The sequence below is a fragment of the Akebia trifoliata genome, chromosome 11 (assembly GCF_017979445.1).
Source record: "Akebia trifoliata isolate Shusen 1 chromosome 11, ASM1797944v1, whole genome shotgun sequence".
Lineage (NCBI taxonomy): Eukaryota > Viridiplantae > Streptophyta > Magnoliopsida > Ranunculales > Lardizabalaceae > Akebia > Akebia trifoliata.
This window is the reverse complement of record NC_141385.1, coordinates 22,842,177-22,862,727: the sequence shown is the minus strand read 5'-3', so window position 1 is coordinate 22,862,727 and position 20,551 is coordinate 22,842,177. Positions and strand designations below refer to the sequence as shown.

At 38.3% G+C, this 20,551-nt stretch overlaps 1 protein-coding gene across 10 annotated transcripts in view; it reads right to left on the bottom strand.

The window, feature by feature from the left end:
• Positions 1–2,486: 2,486 nt before the first annotated feature.
• Positions 2,487–20,551, bottom strand: part of PFC1 (Ribosomal RNA adenine dimethylase family protein) — a 37,041-nt gene continuing 18,976 nt past the window's right edge. Inside the window, exons 6-10 of one of the 10 annotated variants that reach the window (XR_015182693.1) lie at positions 15,067–15,151; positions 6,420–6,472; positions 5,163–5,253; positions 4,947–5,029; positions 3,103–3,117 (exon numbers count right to left, since the gene is read on the bottom strand). Coding sequence is in view for 4 of the 10 variants with exons in the window: in XM_086458128.1 (XP_086314254.1) it covers positions 2,959–3,117; positions 6,420–6,472; positions 15,067–15,151 (297 nt within the window). In the remaining 6 variants the exon portion in view is untranslated. Of the gene's footprint in view, positions 5,254–6,419; positions 6,473–15,066; positions 15,152–20,551 lie in introns of all 10 variants that reach the window. The other 9 variants (XR_015182690.1, XR_015182689.1, XR_015182691.1 and 6 more) reach the window with 9 other exon arrangements.

The window sequence follows — 20,551 nt, the reverse complement described above, 5'->3', positions numbered from 1 at the left end:
CATGTCGGTGAAAGGCTTGGCAATTTTCCCATAATCCCTCACAAACTTTCTATAATACCCTGTGAGACCCAGAAACCCCCAAGACTTGAGAGGTAAGGGTAACAGCCATTCCAACATGATAGATATTTTACTAGGGTCCGCCGCTACACCACACTTAGAAATTATGTGACCCAAGTAATCGATTTCTTCACAGCCAAACCTGCACTTAGATTCCTTAGCAAACGGATGGTGAGATGTAACACCCCCAACACTACGTTGAGGTCCGTTAAATGATCATTCCATGAATAGCTATAAATTAGAATATCATCGAAAAATACTAAGACAAACCTCCGTAATTATGGCCCAAATATGTCATTCATGAGACCTTAAAAGGTGGAAGGCGCGTTTGTGAGGCCAAAGGGCATTACAAGAAACTCATAATGTCCTTCATGAGTTCTGAATATTGTTTTTGGAATGTCGTCTGGGTGATTTGGTGATAGCCTAAACACAAATCCAATTTTGAGAACACCTTCGCTCCATGCAATTCATCTAACAACTCGTCAATGACCGGAATAGGAAACTTGTCTTTGATTATTGATTGGTTTAGTGCACAGTAATCCATGCATAACGCCACGTACCATCGTTCTTCCTTACCAATAACATGGGGGAGGAAAATAGACTATGGCTGGGGCGTATTATGCCGAAATGCAACATCTCGCTAACCATTTTTTCAATTTCCCCCTTTTGGTAATGGGGATATCGATAGGGTCTAACTCTCATGGGCTTACTTCCTTCTTCTAGCAAAATTCTATGGTCTTGCAGACGCTGTGGTGGTAAGCCAGTTGGCTCACCGAAAACATCTATGAACTTATCAAGAATGGCTTGGATATGTGTGTCTAAACGAGCACTCAAACTACTCTTCGTCATGCAGCAGTATTGAAGAAGCAATCTATACTTCCCTTCCTTGTTAACCTTTTGCAACTTCCTTTCATCTAAGAACTCCATATCTTCAGCAGATTCACCATTTAACTTACATTGCTTCCCACCATACTTGAACTCCATGGTTAGAAGTGAGAAATCCCAAGTTATTAGGCCAAGTGTTTGAGCCATTGCGCCCCCAATACCGCTTCACAGTCCCCCAACCGTAACAAATAGAATTCAGCCTCTATCGGGACACCCTGCAAAGCTAATCCCATGCCCATACATCTGCCTTCACAAGGAAGTTTCTCACCATTGGCAACTGCCACCTCAAAATTGCCACCTTTTATTGTGTTTAACCCTGCCTTGTGGGCTGCCCATTATAACTAGAAAATAATGAGTGCTACCCGGTTGATTAAAACCATTACCTCCCTTTTTCCAACCCATCCCCTAATTTTCATAGTTTGTGGAGCATATGAACCTACAATGGCGTGCAAGGAAATCCCTGGTTGGCTGTTGGGCTCCCCTCCTTCTTCGTTATCTCACATCTCCACACATTCCTCCATCTTATCTTCACCCACCTCGTCCAGCCAACTTCCTTCGAGAAGGAAAAGCTTTTGAACCTTGCATTTATGACCAGGAACGAACTTTTCATCGCAATTGTAACATAATCCACGATCTCTGCGCTGCTCTTTCATCTCCACTGGCGTGAGTCATTTGAGAGGAATTGTAGAAGACTTGTTAACACCTCCTAGGGAGGCAACTGTGTTAATGTTGTTTAGGGGTCTAATCTATCGTCATCGAGCTAGCACCTTTTCCTCTTGCAGTCTAGCAAGCCCAATGGCATTAGAGAGGGATGTGGGTCGGAGCATTTGAACTATAAGTCTTACATCCTCTTTTAACCCTCCTATGAAGCAACTAACCATGAAGGCTTCTTTCAAACCCTCTGTCTTGTTCCTGCCAACACGTCAAACAGGGTTTTTTTTTTTTTTAAAACTAGCCCCTTCTGTGATGAAAATTATTTTCAAGCAGCAAAGACTTAAATGAAATCGCTCGTTCATTGAGTCCTTCCCATGAACAAATCCAGCATATCTTTTTCAATGATTCAGAAGCATGAGCTTGAATGTTCAACTTAAGTTTTAATGAACCACCCCTAAACCAAGGAATTACACTTTCACTTAATTATGCAGTCTCAAAATCATCTGTGGAGCTCTCTGGCCTTACTCAAAACAAAAAACTACATAAATTAATTGGGTCAAAGAAACTCATCATTCATAATTTGTACATTTGCCTTCCGTCTGAAACCTGCAATTCTCCTAGTTTTTCATTTAGAATTTGGATAAGTGACTCCGCAACCTGCTCCTTAGCAGATTGACCTAAAAAAAAATGACTTTTTAAATTCAAGAACAGGTTAAATAAACTTAACCACCACTGCCATAATTAAAACTATCAATACAATATAAATAGACCATCCTAGACAGCAAAATAATAGAAGCAATCATTCGATAACGTCATTCCTTGATAAATGACCATATGAGTCGGTAACTAGAATTTGATCAATCCTTTGTTTTTGTCGTTAAGGTGAACAAACTCCCAAGAAAACTTGGGCATTTATTATTAGGAACGTATTCACGATTTATTTACATACTATAAGAATGAAAATTCCTATGTAAAATAAAAGGATAACTAGATCTTGAACCTTTTTACCAAAAAACTGGTCAATTTGGGATTTCTTTTCCAAGTAAATAGAAGATTATTGAGAAAAATGAAACAATAAACCCGGATTATAGAACCTAGATGGACAAGATATCCTCAAAGCTTCTATATTAAAGATGAGCTTAGTGAAAACCACTAACCATAGATTCACAACCAAGTATAAAATCCTCAAAATATAAAACTTCAATACTTCACATATTTGGGAAATCTTGTTTAAGAAAAATTTCATTGCCTGTTGTTTGAGAAGTTATTTCATTTTGTTCAATCAAAAGCTAAATGTATCTATTACAAATTTATGAGCCAAAATCAAACAGAAAACATGTAATAAAATAGCAAAAGAGAGTATTATAACTTCATACACAAGTCTTTTCTGATGATAACATTGTACTGATAAGTAAAATAAAAGAATATGGGAGCAACCATTGAGAAAAAACTTTTGGTAGAGGCCACTTGTGGATAATCTGCAACTTTTTTAAGCTTGAATGTAACAACAGCTGCATCTACCTGCAAAGAGAAGCAGAAATCAACATGAACCCACACTTTCTCAAGAAGATGTATACAGATAAATATGTATTACTGAATTTTCATCATTCAGCCATTATGACATGTATAGAGCCCATTGTATGCAACAGTAGACAACAACCTATACTGCACTATTGTTTTTATGCAGAAGAAGAGCACATGTTCCATGATTCTCAAAAGTAAGAAGAATTGGAATGCTGATAACCACACCCTTCTTCTCCTGCAAAAAAAGAGCACCCAGCTCCCACCCTTCCGAGTCTGCTTGGAAAAGAGAGGATAGGGCTTGCTATTTAAAGAGAAAGAAAACTCCTTTTATGAAAGAATGAATCCTTTGCTCCATTCAATTCTGTCCAGAGCATAATCTTCAGTTATTGAAAGAATGTTCATATCCGCCCTCACTATCTCAATCCATGTTCATGTGAGCCTTCTCCATTCTTCTTTAGAAGCTTCAACTTGTAAATTTCTTCCAACTAGAGCTGTAAACGGCCTTTGTAGAATGTTCATATCCGCCCTCACTATCTCAATCCATGTTCATGTGAGCCTTCTCCATTCTTCTTTAGAAGCTTCAACTTGTAAATTTCTTCCAACTAGAGCTGTAAACGGCCTTTGTAGAATGTGCCCAAACCATCTCAAATGATTTTCTCTTAGTTTACCACCTATTGAATTTGAAGCTAATTTTACATTTTTCTCTAAAGTGTTCATTTCCAATTTTAGCTTTCCCAATCTTTCTAAACATCCTCATCTCTGATCTGATATGCTCAATATATTAACATGAGGTTTCTTGACCACCCAACATTCAGCTCTATAAAGAATAGCTGGTCTTGTTTTTGTCTTATAGGATTTTCCTTTTAATTTGAATGGTCTGTGTCAGTTGCGTAGCTGCTAGGGTTGAATGCTTGATGCACTTTTGACCAAAATCACAATTTGCGAAATTGTAAGATACACCGTGTGGGAGAGCTAGGATTGTGAGAGTTCAGTCTAAATCCAATCACCTAGTTGGAAGGGAAGTAATCCTTGGTTGCAGCAGACATATTTCGTTTTGGAGATATGTTCATCAAAAAAGCATCAATTAGACTGATCAGCAAGATCAATAACCAGGTAAAAAATCTAAAACAATAGATAGGTAAGAGATTTGCATTTATTTGAGATATTATCCATGTAAAAATGATCTAGATTTGATTCTAAGATATATGGTTGTCTTTTAATAAATTGAACTAGAAATTTCGCAAATCACATAATTATTCCTACACCATTACTTTGGTGGGCCGTCCTAAAATGAAAGAGATTTATGGACTAAGCCAAATAGTGGGCAGATCGAGCATAAGGAACCTAGTCCCAAGTAAGTGTGTGTGTGTGTGTGTGTGAGTGTGTGTGTGTGTGTGTGTGTGGAGTGGGGGGACCTTTTAGAATTCCAATACAAAGATTCAGCCTTTTTCTTTGGGTAATGTCCAACTATGAAGTAGAATTAAGGTCATTATCAGGTCAGAAACATATTCCTCGTAACTACAAAAATATCACAATTGAAATAGACTCAACTATAGCTTGATTGCAGATTTGGGTTTTCGTTTGGTTTGCATCCGAATGAATGAATTGATGGTCAGATCACGATGTAAAAAATTTAACCCCACAGATCTTCCTAGTTTTAGATTCCATAGATTGTATACGGGGGTATGCCCCCATTCAACTTTTACACTTTAAAATCAATACAATTCCTCTTGCTTGATTAGCGCTCCCCCACCCACACAAAAAAAAAAAAAAAAAAGAACCAGATAAACCACACCACACATCTTTTATATTGCTGAACTTGTTACCAGAATTATAAATCAAACACAAGATCAATATGTCCACTTTAGATTGCTCGATATAATGTTCTCCCTTGCAACTAAACCCCAATCTGTAAAGAGTAGAAAGAAATTTCAATGTTTGAGTAAAATTGCATAAGCAAAAGGGAGTTAGGCTCGTATGATTGAAGTAGGTTACACATGTGAAGGAAGGATTTTGACTGAAATTAGATGTGGAAAGCCTACCTTGTTGATGGGAGTTGTGGCTGGAAGGCATAGAAACTACAGACCTTTCAGTTCAATCAAACCAGGTCAATTTATGTCTTCAAATGCCTCCCTATTAAAAGTACACAATCAAATTCATTTTCAGCTCCTTATGTTTGAACATGATTCTAATTGTACCTCTCAAATTGATTGGCAACAATGACAATCGTTTCTAGGATAGGTACTAGGTTGCATGGATGTAGAAATGAGTATAAGAAACCAATGGGAGTATGGAGTGCCAAGTTCCGCAAATCCTGAAAAATATTATTTGTGGAATCTAGAAATACAATTCTATCTTGCATCCATTCTCTTTCCATTTTTTGGCCATAACTCAAACAATTCACATCCAAATGTGCAATTTTGGTCCCTTCTAAAGCCTATAAGCTTTCCTAACATCATAGATATGGATACTGATTCGAAATTCAGAAAGGGAGAAATAAAAAATATTTTTCAGTTCCCATCCCTTTATCTAGTTGTTAGCTATTTAGAAGAGTATAAATTATTCATATTAACATCATTTATTTTTTTGATAAACCTCATATTTACATCATGTCAAATGTATTACATAAAATTTTCTAATGGAACTAGTGTTAACTGCTGTAGACAATTTTTGACATAAAAAAAAAAGGTGCAAAAAGATTGTGCTGCATCAAGGGCACCCCAAGGATTAAAATGTCATTTCAGAGGAATGTTTCGGTCAAGGAAAAAACTGAAGCATCAATCGATAGGAAAAGAAACATTCCGAAGTATTCGGATATCTCTACAGAACTTACAAAAAACAACATTTTAATGATAAATAATTTTAAAAAATTGTTTCAAGCTATGAAAGGACTCTTACGACTATTTATTTAAGTATAGCACATTTTTTTCCCTTGATACGTGATATTCAATATTATGATATGCTGTGAAACAATTTTTGTAGAGATTCTTGACATCATTCAAATCTCTTTTTTCAATAATCTTTTTTTTTTTTTTTTTTTTGCAAAGATTCCATTGTTTTTTTTAATAATTTGGTTTTGACGCATTCTGCTACAAACCGAAGTGTTCCAACACATACCGGCACCAACCAAAACATTTATTGCAGTAGTGTCACATATCAGAATATTCCAAAACCGATACATACCGGCCAATAAATTCCAATATGATACTTTGAACCATGAGGGTACTACCTAATGGTTGGAAACTTTTGATATAGCCAGGAAAGAATTTTGCCTCAGCAATAAGAACAAAATTACTTACATTGGGTTGAGGGAAGAAATTTGTTCTTGGGACCTTAAATTTATATTCTGGATCTGAAAAAATAAATACAGTACAAAGGAGTTCAGGTAATAAAATTATGCCACAAATGAAGTGTTTATTTTACCATAGTAAAGGAAAACTAGAAAAAATAAAGAATTCTGTATTATATGATTTGATTTTAAAAAATGTGGTTAATAGATTTCAGATATGAAAATTTCAATAAGAACAATGAAGTCAATTGTTGATTATTAATCAAATCTTTTACCTAGCAGACAATTATTACAAGATCAATGAATCATCAGTCATCTAAACCTTATCGTAATAATTGGGGATAGCTACATGAATCTTACTTCTCCTTTCAACTCTATCTAAAGCCATATCTGAATGCAATGTTGGTGTATGTATAGTGTTGTTGGTGTGTATTGTAAGTATAAGGTAGTCTTGTAATTTATCCTTATTCATTAATATAAGAAAAGGGTAGAGCTGGTATCTCTAAACATAGAACTGCAAGTTGGTGTCAGAGCAAGACCTGCATTTTTCTGATGACATCAGCATGGTGTCATGGTGATATCAGGCTTAGATCATCACCAAATGCTACTAAAACCCATTTTCTAGGAGATTTTTATCTTCTCTTTATCTGGCAGCCTTATTTGTATGATTTACTGTCGTTTTACGACATTTTCTTTAGTTTAAAGTTCGAAGAACAGTTTACTCAAAATCCCTAAATCGTAATCCAATGATGATCCACATTTCCAATTGAGAACCCCCTCTGAAGGGCTGGTCATTTTTCTTATTACATTCAATCCATAGCCTCCATTTGCTGGTTTTGTTATCCTATATGATGTTTAAACCCATATCCTTAAGTTTTCTGTGGTTCAGTCATAATGTTCAGGTGTAATTTGACCTAGTTCTCGTGTTTGATCATATTTTCGTCAATTTGAACCTAGTCAGGCCTGTTTATGATCCTTAGTATGAACCAATATCTGAGTTGACAAGAAAGTCGGTGAATATTATTGCCAGACGCATTAAGAGACCAGATTTATGATATTTTGGGTGGTCTTCGATATGAATTAGAACAGCTTCGGACTCAGATTCCTCTTCCCTCTCTCAGATGGCTATACACTACTATGTTTAGCAAGGAACGTCGTCGTGTTGTTATGACTTTTGTTCTCCCTGCTACTGGTGTCCCTCTGGAGCAGATTCATGATATAGGGGCAGTAGAGATAAGACCAATCTTTTATCTTTTGCTCCTATTGTGGGATAGTTGGCCATGTTCGTGACCACTATTATCGTCTTCATTGATATCCAAATGGTCATCTTTCCCGTTTTGCAGCCAAACTGTTGTTTCCACAGCTTCGGACTCCCAATTTGTTTCTGCAGATGCCCCCTTAGACACGATGGGTGCATTGAGGGCTCAAGTAGCTAAGATGAGTATAATCATCTTCAGCTCCATTATGTATTGATACGAGCTCTGCATTTGCTACCTCTAATTCATCATCATCCCTTGGTGGGTTCATCGATTCAGGTATCACTAACCATATGACGGATGATTCTCACAGGGTTCTCTATGATTTCTTCTCCTTCCACATCGACTCAGGTTCGCTTACTTGATGGTTCATTTACTTTTTTCGGGGGGTAGGAACCATTCTTGTGTCCTCCTCTCTCTTTCTCTTTCACACTTTCCTCCAACTTTTGTCAGTTAGTAGCATTACAAAAGAATCAATTGTTGTGTTATCTTCAAACCATGTCATTATGTTTTTCAAGAACTCAATATGAGAAGGATTGTTGGTAAAAGTGTTGAGCAAGGGGGGCTGTACTACTGGGATGCTCTACCAGTGCTTCTCGTCGCAATTTAAGTTGTGGCTATTGTTGTTCTTGCTAGATCTACTCTTGTTTTTGGCTATATGTCTTCATTTACTATTGTAACTATTCATGAAACTCTGTTTTTAAGGCATCCCAAGATTGGCCATGGGGGCTTTCTGTTATATGACAAGATGAGCCCACAAGTCAGGCTGTGTTCAGGCTTTTTTTTGCCTAGGAAATCAGATACCAATCTGGATGATCAGAGCTTCATGAGCCTAAGAATAGAAGAATCTGAAGAATTTAAGGATTGAAGAACCCAAGATTTGAGGAATTGAAGAAGTGTTGAAGGAAATCGGGCTTCAAAACCAAGAAGATTATTTCTACCAAATAGCGATCTGAGATCTGTTCTTTTGGGTACTTAATCATTTTCATACTTCTTGATTCGGATTTTTCTGTTTCTTTGTAAGACTCTCCCCCTCTGTGACCATAAATAGGGGGGAGGGGTTTTTTTTTTAAGGGGGGAACTTCAAGGAAATTTTTAGAGACAAATAGCTCTGGCTTTAGAGCTTAGGGGAGAGAGAAAGAAACTCATAAAAGAAAAAAAGAGAGAAAATTTAAATCTGGAAATATTCCTCAGATCTTGAGAAAAAAATTTCCCCAAGCTATCATGGAGATGTTGAAAAATCGGAAATTTTCTACTTAAAGAAGTAATAAGAAGAAGAAAACTTCTTCAGATCTGTAAAAAATTCCTTCGAACCAGAAATAGTAAGATCAGATTTGCAGCAAAGTCCATTGATTTTATCTTTTATCCTTTAATTCTTGTTTGTCTTCGCCTAAATCTAAACTTTCACCATGAATTTTTATTCATTTGCTCTTAAATTTGATTTTCACCTTTGAAATGGATTTATTGATCGTCAAGTTTGGTATCTCACCATTAATTTTGATTTCTAATCACAAAACCTGATTTCACATTGCCAGAAAACCTCTTAATTTTGTTTTAATATAAATTTTGGAGCTCAAGAAAAATCACAAAATCCAAATTGGAGTCGATCACCTTACTACTTGCGAGATTGGATTCCGGATCTTTTCTCCTTGTAGTGGGGACGAGATCAATCAAGAACTCGTCTATTGTCCCCCCATCCCATATCCACTATCTCACTTTAGTTTGTGTGGGGGACACTTTCAAACATTGTGTCCAATGATTACTTCTTTTAGACAATGTTGCAAATCTATCAAGTTTCAATGTATGTGAACTCTCGAAGTATACTAGGCATATTTATCTATCTCGCATGCATCGATATTATTTTCCTTTTGAATTAATTCAATATGATGTGTGGGTGCCTCTCCAGTTACATCTATTGATGGATTTCGATACTTTGTCACTTTTATTGATAATTGTACTTGAACGACATGGGTTTATCACTTGAAGTCTAAAGATAAGTTTCTTCCTAAATTTCAAGAATTTCATGCTATGGTGCACACCTAGTATGGTGTTTTTCTTAAATCTCTTCATTCTAACAATGGTTGCAAATACACCTCTTGCTCATTTTTTCACTATCTTGAACATGGTATAGTACATCAATTTTCATGTTCATACACCCCACAACAAAATGGTCTTGCCAATCATAAGAATAGGCATCTTCTTGGTGTGACCTACTCTTCGTTATGAGGTATACACATCCTTAGATCTCTCTATGTAGTGGTTGGCTTTCTAGAAGCTTCGCCAGAAGCGACTAGTCGCTTCTCGAATGCCCTCTTCTGTGCCGCTACACACATTGCCATGCTTGCATTCTAGAAACGATAGCTTTCGCGCCCTTCCTACTGGTTGAAATGGATGTGAATGACCGTGATAGCTCTATCACTTCTTAATTATTATTTTTTTATTTTTGATGAATAAAAATATATTATTTAGAGGGGGCAATCAAGGAGACCTAAAACCCTAAGAGGAACAACAAATGCAAACAAAATAGAAGAAAACTAAAAAAGCTTCTTATTTAGTCATACTCCTTCGAGGATCTTAGAGTGTCGTACTCCTTTTCACTTTCTCCATCCTCATGATCCCTTCTTTTCCACTATGCCTCAGATTATTATTTTTTTGTACCTATTTTGTTCAAGATCATCATCCTAACCAACGAAAATTGGATGAGACGACTATCCGTTATATTTTTGCTGGCTATTTTGGGGTTTCTACAGGATATAGATGCTTTGATCATCAATCAAGAAGCTTCTTCAATTCGATTGATGTCAGTTTTTTTAAGTTCTTATTTTTCTTTAGACGGTTCTGCATCGACTTCCCTATCTCCTATTCATTTTCCTATTCCAGTGATTTCCTTTAATTCTTCTTTGCAGCAACATGAGCCTTTCACGTATATTCCCTGATGATCTCGTGCTCCTTTCCTCTATCCCACTACAATATCCATCCTCATTGCAAATAGCTCCAATTAGTAATCTCAATCCTTTAGCCATACCTTCTAATTTATGTCATACTAATGTTTCTTTTGTTGATTCTTCTGACCTTGATTTGTCTACTATTGTCCACAAAGGAATTTTTGAGTGTGTATCCACTTATTACCATATTGCTTAGTATATATTATCAGGCCATATCTCCATCTTACAGAGATTCTCTCTATTGTTGATACCATCTATCCTTCGCTCTGTATCTTTAGCTCATAGTCATCCTAAGTGGAAAGTTGCAATAGAGGATGAAATGAATGCTTTGTAGCGTAATCATACAAAAGACATGGTTTCTCTTCCATCAAGGAAGCACACAATTGGTTGTCAGTGGTCTATGCCACGTAACACGACATGAATGGAATTGTTGCTTGGTACAAGGCTTGTCTAGTTGCTCAAGATTTTACTCAGTCCTATAGTTTGAACTATGATGCCATAGTTTCTCTTGTAGCCAAATTGACATTTGTTTATGTTCTTATTTCCCTTTCTACTAATCAGGGTTAACCTATGCATCAATTAGATGTGATGAATGCATTTCTTCAAGGACTTCTCATGGATGAGGTCTATAGGAAACCTCCTCCTGGCTCTTGCTTCAGGGGGAATTTTCTAGGAAGGTTTGTCGTCTTTGAAAATCTACATATAGTTTGAAGCAGTCGCCTCATGCTTGGTTCCAATGCTTCAGTGAAGTAACAATTAATATGGATTTTCAGAGATGTCACTCCAACCATACCGTTTTCACCCATTCCAGTGAGATTGAATGTACTATTTTGTTGATTTATGTAGATGATATCATTCTTATTGGGAATGACTCTTCCTTTATTTCTCATGTGAATGATGAGCTTGGTCACATGCTTGTGGTTAAAATTGTATGAAAATTAAAGTACTTTTTTTGTCTTGAGGTGGCTCACTCAAGGAAAGGAATATTTCTTTCTCAAAGGAATATGTCATTGATCTCCTTAGTGATAATGGTATGCTTAGGTGCAAACCCTCTTCATCACCTATGGATTCTAGGCATTCGCTTCACAAGAGTAATGGTGATATACTTTCTGATCCTCGAGAATGCTGACGACTTGTAGGGCATCTTATGTCTCTTATTATCACTTTACTAGATATCACATATGTTGTTAGCCTTGTGTTTTTCCTAGTCTAAACACTCATCCATTTCAACATCCTCCACCCTACCATGCTCATTTTGTGAACATTTTTTTATTGATTGCCCAAACATACAATTCCAAAAAGCATGGCTTTTCATATAGTTGTCTTGTAAGACTTTCCCTTTGGGTTAAGCAATAAACAATACCCCATAGCGAAGTGTTCCTCCTTTATATCAAACAAAGATTAATTCCATGGATCACCCCCTCTCTAATTCTCAATGTCTAGCTATAATTGGACCTAAATAACGAAAGTGACTTCCTTAATTATTTCATTTTTTGATAGGCATAAGTGGATTTTACTGAGAAAAAAAGGAGGATAGTAGCTAAAGAGGCCAGTCTTCAAGCTTCAAAAAAATTACCAAAAAAAAACAAAAAACGACACCAAAAGCAAAAAGCCATAAGGATCACAAGTCAAAGAATAACATACAAACAAAAAGTCCTTGAAAAAAGTTCCTCTAAATTCCTTGTAGATCAAGGTCCAATAGGAAATCAGCCCCGTGATGGATGTGAGGACTTCGTGCAAAGATCTTGTTATTTTGCTCCAACCATATACCCCAACATATAGCAAACGGGGTCAGGGACCATAGGATTCTCTTCTTGAGCGGCTTCTCATTTAGGTGCCAACATTGTTCTTTTTTCCTCTATTTCTAAGCACCCTATTGGTGCATCTGCTGAAAGGTTACTCCTTCATGTTGTTAAATCGAGCTAAAGTGTGATGGGTGTTCGTTTGGAACCCTCAACTTGTATGAAGCACTCATAAATTGGTATTGTGATTGATCTTTGTTTTACATGGCCAAACCAACTAAATTGACTTTATTACACTTCCTATTGCTTTCATTCTTGTGTAGTCCTAAATATGCTCGTCCATCTCTGCATGCTCAATTTATTAACATGATGGTTTTTAGACCACCCAACATTCAACTCCATAAAGCATAGATGACCTTATTGTTGTCTTATAAAACATTTTTTTCGGATAGAGAAAGAGAAACTATATATCAAAAAAGGAGACTGAGAACACCTCTTAGATGTAAACAGAAGAAAAAAAGAAATAATGGAAAAAGGAGAAGAAAAAAATAATAATATGATACCCATATCCCCTTCAACTCCTCTTACTGCTCGTATGCACACACACACACAAATAAAAACAAAAAAATTAGAAACAAAAAAAAAAAAAACATTGATGTTAATAGTAAAATAACTTCTTGGATCGAACATATTTTCCTTCAAAAAGACTATTATTCGTCATCATCCAAATGCCCCAATAAATAGCAAAGGGGATCAAGTACCACAAAATCCTCGATCTAGAGCAAAAAGCATTGGCTTGCCAACTATGAAAAAAATGAAATTGCAGAATTTGGGAAACATCTAGACATACACAAAAGGGAGAGAAAATAAACCCAAACCTCATGCACCGAATTACTATGATTGACCAACTCACCATTAAGCTTGCAACGATAACAAAGGTTTACACTTGGTATACCGCTAAGGATAGTGTGGTCTGTGGTAAGAATTTTATTTAAGGTCATTACGTTTATAAAAAACATGGATGGAATCTTTTTGCCCATACACCAGACACAAGAAGCATATACTCTGAAATAAGATTCAAGGAAAAGATAGAAAGAGTTAATCCAGAAGATTTCATTTCGATTGTAAGATCAAACCCTATGATCCTTTTCATCTCTAGGCTTAGGAGCACACAAGAGAACATTGTTACGTTAGAGATAGCTAAAATTTCCCAATCAAAACATTGATGAGATTAGTGATAGCATGAATTTATCAATCATTGAAGGATCTTCTGAATCCAAAGCCCCAAGACCTATCTCCCATATCTAGACCAAAATAGTAAACATTGAGAGGTTTTTTTTTTTTTTAAAAGAAAACATGGAATATGAGCTGGGAAACTGATCTTGAAGGGGGTATTCCCTACACAGTTGACACTCACAATAAATGCCCCTTGCTCCCCCTACCCACTTTAAAGAAAATTCTACTCCTAAACTCAAGTATAACCATTTTTTTACAACAGGATGTCCCCACCCATTTTGGAAGTGGGACTACACCCTGCGAATATGCTCAGCCACCAAAAATGAGCATATCGGGTTAAGTTGCGGGTTGGGTGACTCTATCTCACCACCCTGTGGAGCACACCTAAGTTGCTAAACCACTGCTCCAAAACTCAAGTGATAACATAGGCGTGATCTTTGCTATATTCCTCCACATATTGCACCCATAAGAGGATCTCACAATAAAACCTTCACAGCCAGGAATGTCCCTACAATAGTTTGTGTCGATAATCCTCATCCACAAACTCTCATGCTCTTAATTTGATTGTTTTGCATCATCACATAGCATTCCATAAGTAAACCTCCATTTTAACCATCCTACTCTAATTACATGGGAAACATCCTCCTCAATCTTTCCATACTTGTTTATAGTTCCATACTATTAATTTTTATTGGACATTTCTCTTCCTGGGTGTTAGTACTAAATTTATACTCCAAATACTCGATACTGGTTCTACTTATTCTAAACCCATGGGTTCCAACATGACTCTCCATAATTCTAGTTCTATGTTGGCTCAATCAAGCATAACAAATCTACTTATAGTCTCCATAAAAAAAATCACTTTATATGACCTAAAATGTCATTAATAATTCACTAATTCCCTTGACCAAAAGGAAGAATTATAAAAGGGTTTAGACATCATGTATAGTCAGACTCATACAAGCCTATGATCAAGTTGATACAATGTAACAACATAAATTGGTTTGAACAAACATTGGAAATCCTACTCCCCCAATCATCATACACATCATTCGCTACTCTTAGAGAAAATCTAACCTTCCGAATGTTCATTTCCAATTGTTATGGAAAGCAGAAGCAAAAGTTACTTAACTATACAGGCCCAAGAGTTTCTTGACATTTGGAAACTTAAATCAAGGAAAATGCTAAAGTTACTGGAAATGACATTCAAAGTAGCATTAATAGTGTACTTGAGTGTGCAGAAAACCATTGATGCTTTTACTCGAGATACGAGAGTTACTCAAACAAAATCGATAGTTTTCTGCACACACAGTGCTACTTTGAGTGTTATTTTGAGTAAATCAAATGTAATAATCTAGATACATACCCATAGGACAGTTTTACTCATTTATTTAATTAGCAGTCAAGAAATTTTACATTTCAGAAGGAACTCTTTATATATATATACATATATAAGTATTTCAGAAGGAAATCTGTACCTGAGTAAAAGTTCACAAAAATATTGATGGGTCGATACTCAGATGTCCTCAAAGACGCATCTACCAGGCGCAAAGCTGTCTCATCCTGAAATCATTCAATTCTTTCAGTGATACTGAAAAAAATCATTCCAATGAAAAATAATGGTAAATATGTTCTTGTTAAAATAAGTAGTAGTGTCCTTTTTGGTCTTTTCATCTATTTTAGATTATGTAACCTTTAAAGCCTAATTAGGGCTAATTAATCATGTAGAAACTTATAGCGACTTATAAGATCAGGATCAGGATTTTCCTTTTCCGGGCAGGTAAGAAACTACTTTTTGAGCAAAAACTTGAGCTAAAAAGATCGATTTTTCGATTTTTTTAGGGCGGACCAACGAGACGCGGACATTCCCCATGCTGCGGTTCCCTCCGGTCCGTTCCCGGGTTGGGTTAGGGGAACATCCGAGCGATTGCCTTCGCGGATCCAAACGCGCTCACAAGGCGCACAATAAGAATAAGACCAATAGAGACTTCATAAGGGACCATTTGAGCTGCAGATCGTAATGCTCCTAGAGAGGCATATTTCGAATATAGAGGAGTGAAAGTTCCCAACAATCAACGACTGTCTCATACCCCGTATATGAACCGTACGAGCACGTCCTCTGTCACCCCCCACCTTCTTACTCAAGCACTAGACAGAAAGAGCAACTCTCACTTTAGCTACTAGCTAGACTACGAACTCGAGACACAGCTCATAGCTAAGGACAGTCTCCTAACTCAGAGCTCAGTAGCTCGTAAGGAATGCTTTCCCGGTTGAGGTTCAGTACATCTGCCAGTCATACAGAAATCCGCTCGATTCTCCTGATCTACGACTAGCCTTTACGTTGGTATTCAGGTCCCATTCTTGATGTACCTGCTATTGAAGTTCCTTCTGATCTATCTACTGTAGGTTCAATCCCCGATCATTCTATCTTTAGTGAGGAGACGAGTAATATACTGACGTAGGCCCGGGGGGCCGAAGACTTTCTAGGTGTAGTTCCGTCATGGCCTACGTGCGCAGGAGCGCACTTACGTTTTCGGAGCTGGGGTGGGGTCCTGGAGCGAACTACTCATGTGCTGTGTTGCCCCAACCCAAGGAAGGGCATTTGGTGAGGAGCGACGGTCCGGTGGCTGACAAGCCACTTCGAGGAGGCGACTGGACTGGAGTGCTTTCCTCTCTTTTTTAATTTGGTATCAAAGCCTCCATCGATCTTCCACTTCTTCTTCTTCTGCGACCAACTCTTCCCTAAAACCAGCACCCTCTCTCTCGTTTTTCAATTCTTATCACCCCTACGGGGGTCCTCTGTGTATACACACCCTAATCGCATCATGCGATAGGGAGTTAAGACTGGTTTAGAGCCTGCAATTTGGATTTCTTCACAGCAGTGATGCTGTACTCACAGCAGTAGCTGCCTATGAGTCTTGCGACACCCAAAACAGCTTCGTTCAGGCCTTACGACACCCACAATAGATGTCTGTGAGTCTTGCGACACCCAAGACAACATCATTTAAGCCCTGCTATCACAGCAGGCTGCTGTTTTTTTACCAGTGTGTGTGTTTTGTTGGGTACGAAACTATAACCTCTATTATGAGCCTTGAGACCAGAGCAGGTGGCTGTTATTTATGTTTTCGATCACAGTAAGAGTTTTATAAGGGTAGCAGCAGTTGTTTTAAAGACCTACGGAGGTCTGTGATTACAACACGGTGTTGTTTTGGGGCTGTTCTAACAGCAATATTACGCTTTGAGTTTCTACACTTGCGAGAATGACTGTTCGGATAACTCACAGTAGTATTTAATCAGCTTTCACTTCTTTTTCGATCGTGTATTGTCACCTTTAGGGTGCTGCGGTCATTTTATTCTAGGGAGTCGCGCCCTCATCTTACTTGAACTCTCATCCAACCATAGTACTCGGATTATTTGATGGCCTCTGAGACATCTTCTTCCTCGATCACTGGTAATAGTAATGGATCGAGTGGTCCTCCTTCTCATCTGACCAACTTTCCCGGTATATAAATTACTACAGTAAAATTAGATGGTCCGAATTATCTCCTTTGGGCACGTTCAGTTGAAATGTTCATTAGTGGAAAATGGAAGATTGGCTACCTTACAGGAGTGGACAAACAACCTGCACAGACAGATAGTTCTTACTCACATTGGTTTGCTAATGATTCTATGGTCCGTTCTTAGCTAGTCACTTCTATGCAACCACACATTGCGGTTGGTTTTATGTTTTCCTCAACAGCAAAACAGATATGGGATTCCGCAAAGAGCATTTACTCGCAACGTCTGAACAACATCAGAATTTTCAACTTGGAGCGTGAGATTTCTCGTCTTTCACAAGGAGACTCTTCAGTTACCACCTATATATCACAACTACGTGCTCGGTGGGAAGAGCTGACCTTCTATTCCTCGTCCTATGCCTGGAAGGACCCTCTTGATGAGACATTATATTCGTCGATTATGGATAAAAATCGGATTTTTCAGTTTCTAGCTGGTCTTCAGGATGAGTTTGAGTATGCGAGAGTTCATTTATTGGGTATGGATCCCTTTCCGTCCCTACAGACCGCATATTAGTATGTCTTGGCTGATGAGAGTCGTCGCGCTGCTGTCCTATCTCATTCTGCGGGAGATCACTCTGCTATGCTTACTCGTCTATCTTCACCGCAATCCTCTAGTGGGTCTATGCCTACCCGTCAGCGACATAAGTGTGATCATTGTGGTAAGTTGGGTCATGTGAAGGCTCGATGTTATGCACTTCATGGTCGTCCGAATCAACAACGTCGACAATCTCAACGACCTTCAGCTCATGCAATTTCTCAGTCGACTACTGATTCAGCACCTCCCTCTGATAGTACATCTTCATCAGACTTGGTATCTCTTTCCCAGGCTGAGCTTGACAAGTTCAGAAAATTCTTCAATCAAATGGAGACCTCATCTCAGCCGGTCTCTACATTCGCTCACTCAAGTAATTTTGCATCCGCACATAGTGTTTCCACCATTTCCTCACCATGGATCATTGATTCTGTTGCCTCCGATAATATGACCGGTACGTCCTCTCTATTTAATAGTTATAGTATTTGTTCTAGTCATCGCAAGGTTCGCCTTGCTGATGGTTCTTTGTCTTCTATAGCTGGTCAAGGTCATGTTCCTGTTACATCTTCTTTATCCTTGACTAATACACTGCATGTTCCTCAACTCACTACTAATCTTATATCTGTTAGTAGCATTACAAAAAATTTGAATTGCAGTGTAATTTTTTATCCCTCTCATTGTGTCTTTCAGGATCTGGGGTCGAGCAGGACGATTGGCACTGGACGTGAAGTGAATGGACTGTATCTGTTGGACGTACCCGATTTACCTAGCACCCATTCTGCTTCCCAGATTAGTAGTAGTAGTCAATCTAATAAGGCTCTTGTAATGCGTTGGCACTTACGCTTAGACTACATTTCTTTTGGATATTTGAAACACATGTTCCCTACTTTATTTAATAATACCAATTTACTTGATTTTTTTCGTGAAACTTGTCAATTAGCTAAACATATGCGTTCTTCTTATCCTGTTAGTATGAATACTACTGCACCTGTTATATTTGACCTAGTTCATTCTGATGTGTGGGGTCCTTCCCCAATCCCACCCACTCTTGGTTTTCGTTATTTTGTCTTAATTCATTGATGACCATAGTCGTACCACTTGGATCTATCTTATGAAACACAAGAGTGAGGTTTTTGGGATTTTTAAACAGTTTCTTGCTATGGTTCATACCCAGTTTGGTCGTACCATCAAGACCTTTCGTTCTGATCATGGTACTGAGTACACCTATAGTGAGGTCTTAAAACTTTGCTTAGATTCTGGCATTGAGCATCAAATGTCCAATGTTAAGACCCCTCAACAGAATGGTCGTTCAGAAAGAAAAAATCGTCATATTCTAGAGTTAGCTCGTGCCATCTCTATGGGTATGAACGTGCCACAGTCTTATTGGGCCGATGCAGTTCTTACTGCTGTTTACCTTATTAATCGAACCCCCTCCCGGGTTCTTCAGTTTGCCACGTCCCTTTCTCAGCTCTGTCAAGATCGTCCCCTGTTTCCCCTTTCTCCGCATGTGTTTGGGTGCGTATGTTTTGTTCAAATTCTTTGCCAATCTCGTACTAAACTTGACCCTAAGGCTGTAAAATGTATTTTTTTGGGTTATTCCTCTACCCAGAAAGGCTACCGGTGTTACAATCCTCCTTCTCGACGGCGTTTCATTTCTCAAGATGTCTCCTTCTTCGAGCATACCCCATATTATAATGGGTCCGTTAGCACTCACTCTGAGTGGTTTCCCCTAGACTCCCCGGATGATCCCCTTCCTGGTTCCTTTCCTCTTCCTTTACCAGTTCCTCCATCTTCACCTCCTGTCCATTTCTTACCCCCTCCTCTACAGGTTTACTCTCGGCGTCTACGTGATACTACCATCACTTTTATGTCAGACCAGCTCGCCTCCTTGCCTTCAGATCCGCTTCCTTCTCTTTTCGGTGATGATCGTCCTATTGCCACTCGTAAGGGTAAGTGTACTTGTACTTATCCTATTTCTAATTTTGTATCTGATTCTGCACTCTCACCCTCTTATCAGAGTTTTCTTGCCTCTGTTTCCGTTGTTTCTCTTCCTACAACTGTTGCAGATGCTCTTGCCCATCCTGAGTGGCGAACCGCTATGATTGATGAGTTGAATGCTCTTGAAAAGACTCAGACTTGGGAACTTGTTCCTCTCCCGCCTGGAAGGAAAGCTGTAGGATGTCGCTGGGTTTTCACCCTTAAGCATAATCCGGATGGTACTATTGCTCGGTATAAGGCCCGTTTGGTGACCAAAGGTTATGCTCAAACTTATGGGATTGATTATCAAGAAACCTTTGCTCCGGTTGCCAAAATGACCACCATTCGCGTTCTTCTTTCTATTGCCGTTATACGAGGCTGGCCTCTCTACCAGTTAGATGTTAAGAATGCGTTTCTCAATGGTGATCTTCAGGAAGAGGTTTATATGGTCCAACCTCCTGGGTTTCTTACCTCTGCTTCTCCTACACATGTCTGTCGTCTTCACCGTTCTCTTTATGGGTTGAAGCAGTCTCCTCGCGCATGGTCTGAGTGCTTTACTAAGGCAATGCATCAGTTTGATTTCCATCAGAGTTCTGCTAATCACACCCTTTTCTTACGTCACTCCCAGGGTAAAACTGTCGCTCTGATTGTTTATGTTGATGATATTGTTATTACTGGAGATGATGATCATGGCATTTCTGAGGTAAAAACTTACTTAGGCCGTCAATTTGAGATTAAGGACCTTGGGCATCTTCGTTATTTTCTGGGTATTGAGGTTGCGCGGTCTCAGTCCGGTATATTTATTTCTCAGCGAAAATGTCCTTGATTTACTCAGTGCCTCAGGGCAGCTTAGTTCTCGTCCCGCTGATACTCCTATTGAGCAAAATAACAGGTTGG